Consider the following 12,821-nt stretch of genomic DNA (forward strand, 5'->3'; position numbering starts at 1 on the left):
GGTGATCTGGAATCAGTAATTGGCTTCGGTTCTTATCTTTATACACAGTTCTTATCTTTACTGCCTGTACAGTGTCAGTCCATTACACTGAAGAGAAAACACAAATGTGAGGAACTGAAAGGAATACATCACTTTGTCTTACTACAATTGGCCCTTTGTACTTTGCTTTGCCCTGAATAGCACAATGAGTAGGGTGGTAGGCATTGATATATATGCTGAAAGAATATGAAAAAAATGGGCCACTGGAATTTACAATGTGGCTTTTTATATCAGAGCTTCAGCCTCATGGGTAATTCAGGACACAGGATGCAGGCATATTAATTTGACGTGTATTTACCCACACACTTTGTGTCTCCATAGTACTCCACAAAAGAACTACCAAACATAAAAATGGTGTAATTATCATAGACCAGGTAATCCCAGTGTGTTCAATTTTAATTTTAATTTTGGAGGGTTTATTTTTTTGCCTTTGTGCTTATCTATCTATCTATCTATCTATATATATATATATATATATATATATAAAGCAGAGATCGTAATAATAACATAAAAGTGCAACACAATGGTTTTCTGCTTGGCACCTAAATCTTTTGAAAGCACTTTACATTATGAAACCTTCAAATCCAAACACAGTTTTCAGTTTTTAATGGCCATTTTATCTGTTGTCATTTGAGCTATTCAGAACAGAAAACATGAACAGGGTGTTCTCTTACATAACTCACATTCTCAACCAGTTGATAGTGATCTGATTTGAAATGTATTTCAATTTCTTCCTGAGTGACGCTTGACAGCAGTCCGTTGACTTCACTTTGTCAATATTCAGATTACAAGTTTACTCACCTAACATATGGTAAGCATCCATGTGATTACCTGCTGTCGTATTTTCCTGGGTGTGTATGTATTTTCAAATTGCAAAAAATTTTGTGTACACTTAGTAACCTAAGGTTACTTTTGTTGACTTTGTAAGCCAATATTTAGAGCAAATAATTCTAGAGTACAACAGACCCGGTAGGATTGGGTGACTTACACACTGTACTTGGTGGGGCACCATTATCTTGGTTGATTATAGCTTTTTGATTCATTCCAAAAGCATTTTTTTGCAAACTAAGAATGATTCACTTGTATTTGATTAGAATAAAATGAATTTAAAGGATGTTTTAAAAATGACTTTCTCTAATGCAAAAAAAAAAAAAAAAAAAATTCACCAAAAGTTATTTGAAAAAGCATTATACAGACATTATATATAGTTGAGGTAATAACATCACTCTTGCAAGATCTGCAAAATGTTAATCATTTAAAAAAATAATAATTTGTGTGTATTTTAATAAGCAGAGGCCCTGTTCTTTCTGTTGATAAATTACATGTTGACAATCAAACAAAATATTCTGGGGGCAATGACAGTTTTGAGAAAATTATAAAAAATGCTGGCGGTGGCTGGCAAAGTTTTTTTTAAATCACTGGCGGGGAAAGAGTTAAAAACAATTCCTCATTCAGAAAACATGTTCAAATCACCAATGCAATGTCATAAGGCTGTACAGCATTAAATTGTTGTATTTTCATTAGCAACCCGAGCCGTTATAATATAAATAACCTTTCCAGGCAGGCAGTTGGTAAAAACCGTGGATGGAGAGGTCAAAACCATTGGTAAGTGCTCTTTATAGTCTTGTTACATAATGAAAGACTAGTGGAAGGGTTGCGGCCTCTTTTCCCTTTGGACTATTCAGAGACACTTCTGTTAATATTACCACTGCACTTCAATGCTTCAATATAAAAGCTGTTGCAAAAAATCTAAAAGGCCCCTTTTTATTTGAATAAGGTTCATAAGCTCAAATGTAGGCTATATCTTTTTTAAATTAGATTTGCTCAGCAATATGCCCTTTTTTTGTGCATTCAAAACATGATAGCTGAAAAACTGTTACTGTTATCTCATATCTGATCATATTTGCTGCATTAGTAAAAATTAAGATCATTATCTCATCTGAAGTGTGAAATATTCAACACTAATTGTGGCCTACAGTGAAATTGATGTGTGTACATGCGAAGTTACACACAACACAGCCAGTATAAAGAAAGCTTATTTAATGTATAATCAGATTTTGATGAAAAAAAATGGGGATCATTTGAGCGAACGCAAAAGTGTAATTTGAATCAAATCAGAGTGACAAAAATAGTGAAAAGTCCCAGTGCTGTTCAACTAGCTAAGAATGCCATTTGGCCAATCAAATTCGAGGACTGGAACTACAGTGCGTGTTGCATAATGCTACTGAGACAACTAGACATTAGCTTTACTATATTTATTAAATTGTCTTCAACCTTTTAGATACCATAGACCCCCAAAATGATCAACCCAGTGCCATTCTAAAATGTACAAGGCAACTATATATTTTCATAAATGAATACCCAGACCCAACTTATAATGTGAACATTGTTTATAGTTATGCATAAAATATTTTCAAAAAAAAGATTTACTGTCTATCTTTTAACTTTATAGTACTGCAGTGTTAAATGTATTATTTATTTATGTATTTATTTAAATCAAATGTTTATTTTAGTTGAATTGTTTAGTTTAATATTTTTATTTTACTTTTACTTTTTATGAAGATATGTTCAGTGTTTTGTTTGTTTGTTTGTTTTTGTCCATACAATGGAACTTAATGGACAGAATTGTCTGGTTACCAGCATTCTTAAAAAATATCTTCTTTTGCGTTCCACAGAGGAAAAAAGTCTTATAGGTTTGAATCAACCATCAACATGAGGGCAAGTAAATGATGACAAAATTGTCATTTTTGGGTAAACTATCCCTTTAAATATGCATTTTTAAGTTGTTCACCTGAGTTTCATCTGTAACCATAAGGGCCACGGTTATAATTTACCAATGCTTTTATCGAAATATATATCTCAGCATCTTCTGTTATTGATTTGGAACTCATTTCTACAATAGGCAGATGGGATCTTAGGCTGAGGCACATCACAAACCCTTGCCATTCGGCTCTACAGATGGTACAGAGTGTTAATAAATGTTCTTCTCTTTTCTTTCTCTATCTTAAACTTTATATTAGAAAGCCCTTGAGGGCCAGACAATTGTACCTTAGAATGTCTCATCAGATGATGAAATCAATTAAGCATTGATAGGATAAAAAAAAAATAATGCTTCAAGTATACAATTTGAGGTGACTTCAGCTGGGTATAGCCTTGTCTGAACAATTTAACCAGGGCAAACATGTTCAAATATTACTCGCTTTCTATCTTGCATCCGATCATAATGCAGCAGAAATGGCTTGCTCCTTTAGTCTACATGACAGAGTCCCGATGTGAACGAGGGGAGACAGGTTTCCCTTGAATTTTAATGGTGTCTCTGATGTTCTGATGTTTATCTCTTTGCAGGTTGTTCTAGATGTCTGAACAGTGCCAATGGGAAAGGGGATGTTTTGTCTCCAGCCCTAGCAACATGCACCGGATTGGTGGATATGACAGCTCACGCTGCCTGCGATTGGCCGTTATTGTGGAGCATTTTGAGCAGAGAAATTCATCTCTTGCTCTACTGGGTGTGGGTTGCTGTAGGAGGCTGCAGCAGAATGCTGAAAGAGCCAGCAAATCAGGCTGTAAGTTTGTTTTACCTCCGCAATATGAAAAAGAAATAGAATGAATGCAATGAAAGTGTCATTTCAGCTGGTACTCGTGCAGTTTATGTGGCAGCCACACATCAGAAGAGATCCGAGTTTAGCATCAGCAAGATCATTTTTCTAATAATTAGTCATGCTGATAATGAATTCAAATGGAAACGACTAAAGGCATGCAGGTTTGTCATGTGACCTTCAAAGGAAGAAAGTCAGCCATATCTTTGCCGTTTCTTCCCATAAAATCATTTTTAATGCATGCATACTCAAAAGCAAATAATATGGTCCTTATCAAGGCACATTCATACTGTATGTCAAGCACATTATTTTATTTTTGAGAGGCGAGTCTGCAATGCAGTGCTGAACACTAATCATGGATAGAAGGTGCAATGCAGAGGAAAACCATTTGGTCTTCTTAAATTCAGTTGAGGATTCACTACTGTGTCTGAACCTGTTAAATAATTTACAAAAAAAATGACAGGACTTGGAATTGAGCACACATTGCAAATATTAATTTGACTTTGGTGTAATTCAGCATTTTGAGTAATTGTTCTGTTTTTTAGATGAGTAAATAATAGAGGAACAATACACACAACCAGCATTGACATGATGCATCTATGACTACTTGAGTTCATTTTTTCTGTCTTTTTATTGTTATAATTATTTTGGCTCTTGTGCAACTGCTACATAGTTATTCACATTCAAGATATTGTCACTCAGGATACAGCTAAAAGTAAAAAAAGAAAAGAAAAGAAAAGAAATTGAAAGGAAAAAAGGCAAATAAATGATTTTAAAAATACTGCCAAAGACAATGTATGGTCCATGTTCTGAATCGGTCACAGAAACACTGATTCGGTAACTTCACTTGTTTAAACCACACGTTCAATGTGCATAATATGACAAGAAGAGCACTCATATATTGTTCAGAGAGCAAAACATTGCTTAACAATGTCATGGTTACAATTTACCAAGAAAAACGCCGGTACATTTAAGTGATCAGTAGTGTTTTTCAAAAGTCAGCCTAGCTAAAGAAAAAAACATTCCATGTCACAACGGCAACGCCCATAACAGATCGATTTATTGTTAACAACCACAATTTTGGAATAGCAAATCAAAACGAAAACTGATCAATTATAAATAAACAATAAGAAGCCAGTTTACTCTTCAATTATAGGAATACATAACATCCAAGATATAAGTTAATAAAGTCAAGCTATTGTATAAATACATCACCAGCATGCACACTATTGAATCATTGATAGTATCGTTGTAATTATCTGACACTGACGAAACAGTATACTTGGCAAGTGCAAAAATAAATTAAACACATAAGTAAACCACAAACTTTGAAGCTGCAATATTTTTCCTATTTTTTTTTCTTTCTTTTTGTTTTTTTAAATCCAGACAAGTCTCTGCCTTTTCCCCAAACTGTCCTTCAAAAAAGTCAATGGTTCCAGTAGTATCAGACTGATTATGATGATTATATGACAGTGACTGAACTTTATCTGTTTTGGTGCATTCAAAGAACACAATTTCATTCGCTGCACTTCCGTCTAATTGAATTTCCAGTTCAATCAATTGAGCGCAAACAAGATGATTCGAACAGATCAACTTGTGACTAATACTGGAACCATTTAATACTATCATTATCCTTCGATCACCACCTAACCCTCTTTTGAAATGCATTTCTACGACCCAAAACATAAATAAGCAGCATCCCTTTGAAATACATCAGTCCATATGCCAGTGTGAGGCTGCCATTCCCAACCAACAACGACCGCTTCCGGCTGATTGACTGACATTTCAGTGGTTTTGGCAAATGTCAAAGAGAACCAAGAAGAGGGAGGCCCATTCAACTATATATATTTCTGTATATATTCAAACTAGGACTTCAGCCCCCCCTTTACCACCCTTGATATTTTTTTCTTTTAACTCGTGGAAAAATAAAGAACTGCTGCTGCAGAGGAAACCATGGCAAAAGCTGCTGCCAAAGTCCACCAGCCATTTTTATGTATCTAGATAGAGAGACTGTCTACTTTTAATTGTTGCCCTCCCCAGCCTCATCGTCTTGCTGGTCACTCGTCCACAGTGTTAAGTTGTCTCGGAGGAGCTGCATGATGAGGGTTGAGTCTTTGTAGGAGTCCTCATTGAGGGTGTCGAGCTCAGCGATGGCGTCGTCGAAGGCTGTCTTGGCCAGATGACAGGCCTGCTCCGGAGCGTTCTGGATCTCGTAGTAGAAGACGGAGTAGTTGAGGGCCAATCCCAGCCGGATGGGGTGAGTGGGCTGCATGTGCTCTTTGCTGATCTCGTGAGCCTCGTTGTAGGCCTTCTCGGAGGATTCCACCACGGTGGAGCGCTTCTCGCCTGTGGCCACCTCGGCCAAGTAACGGTAATAGTCTCCCTTCATCTTCAGGTAGAAGACCTTGCTCTCGTGCTGGGTTTCGCTGCAGTTCTTGATCAGGAAGTTATCCAACAGGTTGAGCACGTCCTGGCACACGGCCTCCAGTTCCTTCTCAATTTTCTCGCGGTAGGCCCTCACCATCTCGATCTTCTTCTCGTTGCCATCCGCGGAGGTCTTCTGCTCGATGCTGGAGATGACCCTCCAGGACGAGCGACGAGCGCCTACCACGTTCTTGTAGGCGACCGACAACAGGTTCCTCTCTTCGTTGGACAAGGCCTCGTTCAGCTCGGTTACCTACAAAAGGAGGCAAATAGAACGCCGTTTGAGAAAAGAGACGTAAAACATCCAACAAGGTGATTACAGATATGCTTTCTTCATAAGTTGAGAAAATTTACATTAAAGTCGGCATGAAATCAAAATGGACAATTCTTGTTTTTTTTAGGAATATTGCACTGTTCATTATAAATGATATATCCGTGCATACTAGGGCTGCACGATTAATGAAATCGCAAAGGCTGCGATTATTTTTTATGCGCAGCTTGTCAGTGACGTAGTAGTAAATGCTGCTCCATCTGTGAGTTTGAGTCGTTTATAACGTGCATTTGAAAAAGCAACACACGTCAAGCATCTTTCAAAACATGAGAAGCATTTATGAACCTCTTGTCCAACAAAAGACATCATTTAATAAATCAATCAAAGCATTTCAATCTTCTATTTATTCAGCTACAGCGATAGTATGATGCCCATAGGGATTTCCTGGAATGAGGCGTGTTGTCTACTTCTGCGGCAGAGCATTTTTGGCGTGTCTGAGTGAGAGCGCCCTCTAGCTTTCAGATTGAGCAGCATTTACTACCGATCGGCCGTGCTGCACTGACAAACTGCGCATAAAATAACCACAGCCTTTGCCAAATATTAAGCCCTAATGCATACCGTTATTTAATTTCTTTCATGTGCTCTCCTAATCTTTAATCAAAATAACTTCCTCTCCCTCTTGCAGCGACATCTCTTCTCTGATGACATGTTTAATGGCACAAGGGCAATAAGGGAAAACCTGTCACTCACATGAGATCGACCAATAGCAAACCACAACCATCCAATGATCCAATCTATTCTCCTTAGACAAAATCAAGTCCTGCCCTACACTTTTTCTCATCCGAGAAACCGTTTCACTCGGATATACATCGCAATAGGGAACAAAACTTTAATTTCATGCCGACTTTAACATTAAAATGAATGTACAATGCTTAATTTTTCAGTTGCATAATGATAATATCCACACAGTGCTTCATCAGCTGGCTGAATGCATTGTGCAGCCATGAGCTCAAGTTATATGCCAAGTGCAGTTTCCATGGCAATAGTCTCATTTTGTACAGTAGTCCAACTCTATCTAGCGAGATGACGGAGCACTAGCGCTACACAATGCACTAGAGGTGAAATCACTTCAGCTGAGAGTGGGGGCAGGGTGAGGATAGGGGGCATGGGCAGGGGCGGGAGGCGAAATGTTCCCACATACCCCTCAGGGCAGCTGCAGTGTAAGTTAACACGATCTCTGTGTGGCAGTTCATGTGTTATGGTGGCCTTCTCTCTGACCTTTCTCTTACCAAACTGGGACTAACATACTACGTATGTAAAACTAGGTTGATTCCATATTTTAACAAAAATCACTCATTTCAACTACAGATCTCCTTCTAGTCACAATGTCAGAACCTCTTTGTGGTGCACTAACATAATATCACATGTGTTTTCTGTAATGATGAAGGAACTGTATGTGCAATTAAACACTTTTCAAAGGCCATGTGCCTCAGATCAAAGTTTCTGATTTTAGATTTCAGCTAAAATTATTCCCTCAGAGTACAAAGAGAATTGAATTCAAAGAAAAAGATCAGAGTAGAGAACAGGAACAGTGGTAGGACAGGAAGACGAGACTCATAACGAAACACAGGCAGGAGGATATGAAAGAGTTTTATTTAAAAAGGAAAAAACAAACGTATAGCTATTTATGTCTAGGTACACAAGTTCTGCGCAACACAGATTTGGCATTCCTCTCAAAAACAGATAGTAACGGGTAGTTGTGGTGGGTGACGGGGTAACCTTGTTACCTTGGTAGCCGTGTTGAAATCAGATGCAAATTTTTACACATAAGGAAGCCGTTCACAAATTTTAAGTAAAAAGCCGGATGATCTTACTCAAATGTGAAGTTTTAAGCTTGGCCTATTGCTGCTCATCTCTTTGGCTGAATGCATCAAGATAATGGTAATGGAAGCCTGTGGGCACTTTCCCATCAGGTCTGTGGAGGCTAAATGGGCTTTTATCCATGGGACCAAAGTAACTAGAGTCAAACTGCTTTTAAATCTCCCCGACAGATCCATGAAGCTAAAATTTCCTGTCCGGTGTACAAAACAATCTTTGCAAGGATGGGAACCTTCCCTTTTAACAGTCATTTGGGATTTCGATCAAGGTAATATGGCGGTAAGAAAATATATCCATTTTAGCTAAATTGATCTGGCAGATCTCTGCAATCAATACACTTATTGTACATTTTGGCATTCAATTAAGACTTTATTTTATGTAAAAATATTATTAATATAGATAGGTCGTAGAGTAAAAAGCGTTGAAGTAGACACATCTACATGTCATTTGTAATTAAGTCAAAGATGTATTGCCATGGGCAAGAAACATTCAATCACTCAAGAAATAAGAGAAGAGATGCTAGATGACACCCCTCCAGAAAGAAAGCATGATGTCAGCACTTGACAAAGCAGAAATGGAGGGGTCCTCCTCAATCTCCATAAACCTATGTAAGACTAGAGTCTCCTGAATGCCCTCACTCAGATGGGAATATAGTCAGGATGCTGACGTGAAGAAGTGTTAGAGCTTAAGATGCAGATGTTTGCTCCCCCCTCGAGAAGCCCTAAGGCCTTGAATGATTTCATTATGGAGTCCTGTATGCTCACCCCTAAAACACTGTTAAAATTTTCAACAGAAATAATATTAACTAGAAATAAACACTATTGAAGAGATACATTTCCTTTAATAGGCTAATATATAAAACTGTGGGTTTAGAACAAGAAGGAATCATGGACCTTACTGAATCATGGACCTTACTGCAATATGACAAGGATGGAAGATTCTGGAAGGAATGCTGCTGCCTCTAACGTTGGTTTAGAGGAAATATCTTAACAACTCCTATATGTAGAAAATGAATATGGGAAGACATAAGCAAATTATGAGAATGTGTGAGAAAAAAACAAAGGCATTTTGAATTTATGTATGCTGATGATAGAAAATTAATATCTAATGTATTTATGACAATACACTAGGTAATGAACAGCAATGACAAAATGCCTATTTCTAGTGTAAATTCTAATACTATCCAACACTGCGTTTATGACCATGAATATGCATTATGTTATGAAGAGCAACGAATTAAAAAAAGGTGCAAAATAGGGATTTATTTTTATTTTTATTTTTTACTTACTCTGAAAGCTATGTTGAAACAGATCTTTATACATTGTCATGTGTCGTCTCATTCATTTGAGTGTGGCTTCGGGTAAGACAGGAGGCACCGCCCAAGATCCAGACAGTCTACACCCGATCCACTGCACTCTCAATAATACAGCTCAGATTTATCATAGATCAACACCCCCCAAAATATTATACGACACCATATTAATGCATTTCGTTACATGCAATATTTTACTGTCACTTCACCCATGTGATCTTTCAACATATTACCCAAACCCTTTTCCTCCAAATGCATCGAGCATATAGTAGGCTATGCATAATAAGACAATTATATCACCATATTATATTATATATATTATGTTATATTCTAGAAATAAATTGAAAGAATGACTTACCGATTTCATGGCTGCTGCCATATCATCATATCTCTCTGCCTGTTCAGCCAGCCTGGCTTTTTGAACCAGCTGCTCGCGGTCAACCATGTTGGATGGTTATGGTTTGGACGATATAATTTGTTTTTGGGGAAGAATTGGTAATATTGTATGAGCTATGCGGTGTAATTGACTGAACGAGAGCTTGTCTGCAGCTGTTCCTCGCTATCTGCGCTCGTGCCGACGGGCCACCCTCGCCCCTCCTCAAGCGCTCGAGGGCTACGTCAGGGTTCTATAAACGTGGGTGCTATGGCAAGCTGCTACATCATTTCTAACAGTTGCTAAAACTAGCAACTATTGATATTTCTTTTTTTTAAACTTGCAACTATTGTTATGTTACTAGCACATTTTTAATTATTAGTAAGCAATCCAACAGTGACTAGTATCTTTATATACTAGATACTAGTCACTGTTGTATACAGTGAGGAAAATAAGTATTTGAACACCCTGCTATTTTGCAAGTTCTCCCACTTGGAAATCATGGAGGGGACATCGTGCATGTCCACTGTGAGAGACATAATCTAAAAAAAAAAAATCCAGAAATCACAATATATGATTTTTTAACTATTTATTTGTATGATACAGCTGATATTTGAACACCTGTCTATCAGCTAGAATTCTGACCCTCAAAGACCTGTTAGTCTGCCTTTAAAATGTCCACCTCCACTCCATTTATTATCCTAAATTAGATGCACCTGTTTGAGGTCATTAGCTGCATAAAGACACCTGTCCACCCCATACAATCAGTAAGAATCCAACTACTAACATGGCCAAGACCAAAGAGCTGTCCAAAGACACTAGAGACAAAATTGTACACCTCCACAAGGCTGGAAAGGGCTACGGGGAAATTGCCAAGCAGCTTGGTGAAAAAAGGTCCACTGTTGGAACAATCATTAGAAAATGGAAGAAGCTAAACATGACTGTCAATCTCCCTCGGACTGGGGCTCCATGCAAGATCTCACCTCGTGGGGTCTCAATGATCCTAAGAAAGGTGAGAAATCAGCCCAGAACTACACAGGAGGAGCTGGTCAATGACCTGAATAGAGCTGGGACCACCGTTTCCAAGGTTACTGTTGGTAATACACTAAGACGTCATGGTTTGAAATCATGCATGGCACGGAAGGTTCCCCTGCTTAAACCAGCACATGTCTTAAGTTTGCCAATGACCATTTGGATGATCCAGAGGAGTCATGGGAGAAAGTCAGGTGGTCAGATGAGACCAAAATATAACTTTTTGGTCATAATTCCACTAACCGTGTTTGGAGGAAGAAGAATGATGAGTACCATCCCAAGAACACCATCCCTACTGTGAAGCATGGGGGTGGTAGCATCATGCTTTGGGGGTGTTTTTCTGCACATGGGACAGGGCGACTGCACTGTATTAAGGAGAGGATGACCGGGGCCATGTATTGCAAGATTTTGGGGAACAACCTCCTTCCCTCAGTTAGAGCATTGAAGATGGGTCGAGGCTGGGTCTTCCAACATGACAATGACCCGAAGCACACAGCCAGAATAACCAAGGAGTGGCTCTGTAAGAAGCATATCAAGATTCTGGCGTGGCCTAGCCAGTCTCCAGACCTAAACCCAATAGAGAATCTTTGGAGGGAGCTCAAACTCCGTGTTTCTCAGCGACAGCCCAGAAACCTGACTGATCTAGAGAAGATCTGTGTGGAGGAGTGAGCCAAAATCCCTCCTGCTGTGTGTGCAAACCTGGTGAAAAACTACAGGAAACGTTTGACCTCTGTAATTGCAAACAAAGGCTACTGTACCAAATATTAACATTGATTTTCTCGGGTGTTCAAATACTTATTTGCAGCTGTATCATACAAATAAATAGTTAAAAAATCATACATTGTGATTTCTGGATTTTTTTTTTGATTATGTCTCTCACAGTGGACATGCACCTACGATGACAATTTCAGACCCCTCCATGATTTCTAAGTGGGAGAACTTGCAAAATAGCAGGGTGTTCAAATACTTATTTTCCTCACTGTATATATATATATATATATATATATATATATATATATATATAGGCTATACACACTGCCGTTCAAATGTTTGGGATCGGTACGATTTTTTATGTTTTTAAAACCTATGCTCCTATCTCCTATGCTCACCAAGGCTTTTTTTTTTTTTTTTTAAACAGTAATATTGTGAAATATTACAATTTAAAATAACTGTTTTCAATATATTTTAAAATGTAATTTATTCCTGTAATCAATGCAAAGCTGAATTTTCACCATCATAAAGGCTGATTTATACTTCTGCTGGACCTACGCCGGCGCCTCTACGCTGTAGGCTATGCGTTGGTTTTCATTTACTTCTGCATCGTTGGCCACGTTGAGGTGCAATTACACATGCAGAGGGAGCATGTGAAGTTGAGTGGTTCTAGTAGACCAATCCCAAATTTTTGGAGAGGTGCACGTCAGGGTACGCTGAAGGGTACCGTGTGCGACAGTAAAGACATTTATAGTGTTACAAAAGATTATATTTCAAATAAATGAAATAGAACTTTATTATTCACCAAAGAATCCTGGGGAATTGTCCACAACTGTTTTCAACATTGATAATAATAGTGAACTATGAATAATAGTTAACTATTAATTAACTATTAATAGTTAACTATTAATAATTAATTACTAGTTAATAGTAATTAATAATTTACTATTAATAGTTAACTATTAATAGTTTTTTGAGCATCAAATCAGCATATTAGAATGATTTCTGAAGGATCATGTGACACTGAAGACTGGAGTAATGATGCTGAAAATTCAGCTTTGCCTCACAGGAATATTTATATATATATAAATATTCAAAAAGAGAACAGTTATTTTAAATTTTTAACCCTAACCCTAACCCTTTTTAAATAAAATAAATGCAGCCTTGGAGAGCATAAGAGACTTT

At 37.8% G+C, this 12,821-nt stretch overlaps 1 protein-coding gene across 1 annotated transcript; it reads right to left on the reverse strand.

The window, feature by feature from the left end:
* Positions 1-4,242: 4,242 nt before the first annotated feature.
* On the reverse strand, positions 4,243-10,125 carry ywhag2 (3-monooxygenase/tryptophan 5-monooxygenase activation protein, gamma polypeptide 2). The gene is made up of 2 exons (XM_082179017.1): positions 9,879-10,125; positions 4,243-6,312 (listed from the first exon to the last, which is right to left on the reverse strand). The coding sequence occupies exons 1-2, from the start codon at positions 9,963-9,965 to the stop codon at positions 5,656-5,658; spliced, it is 744 nt and encodes a 247-aa protein (XP_082035143.1). The 5' UTR covers positions 9,966-10,125; the 3' UTR covers positions 4,243-5,655.
* Between the last annotated feature and the right edge of the window lie 2,696 nt (positions 10,126-12,821).

The sequence above is a fragment of the Leuciscus leuciscus genome, assembly GCF_965113295.1.
Source record: "Leuciscus leuciscus genome assembly, chromosome: 9".
Lineage (NCBI taxonomy): Eukaryota > Metazoa > Chordata > Actinopteri > Cypriniformes > Leuciscidae > Leuciscus > Leuciscus leuciscus.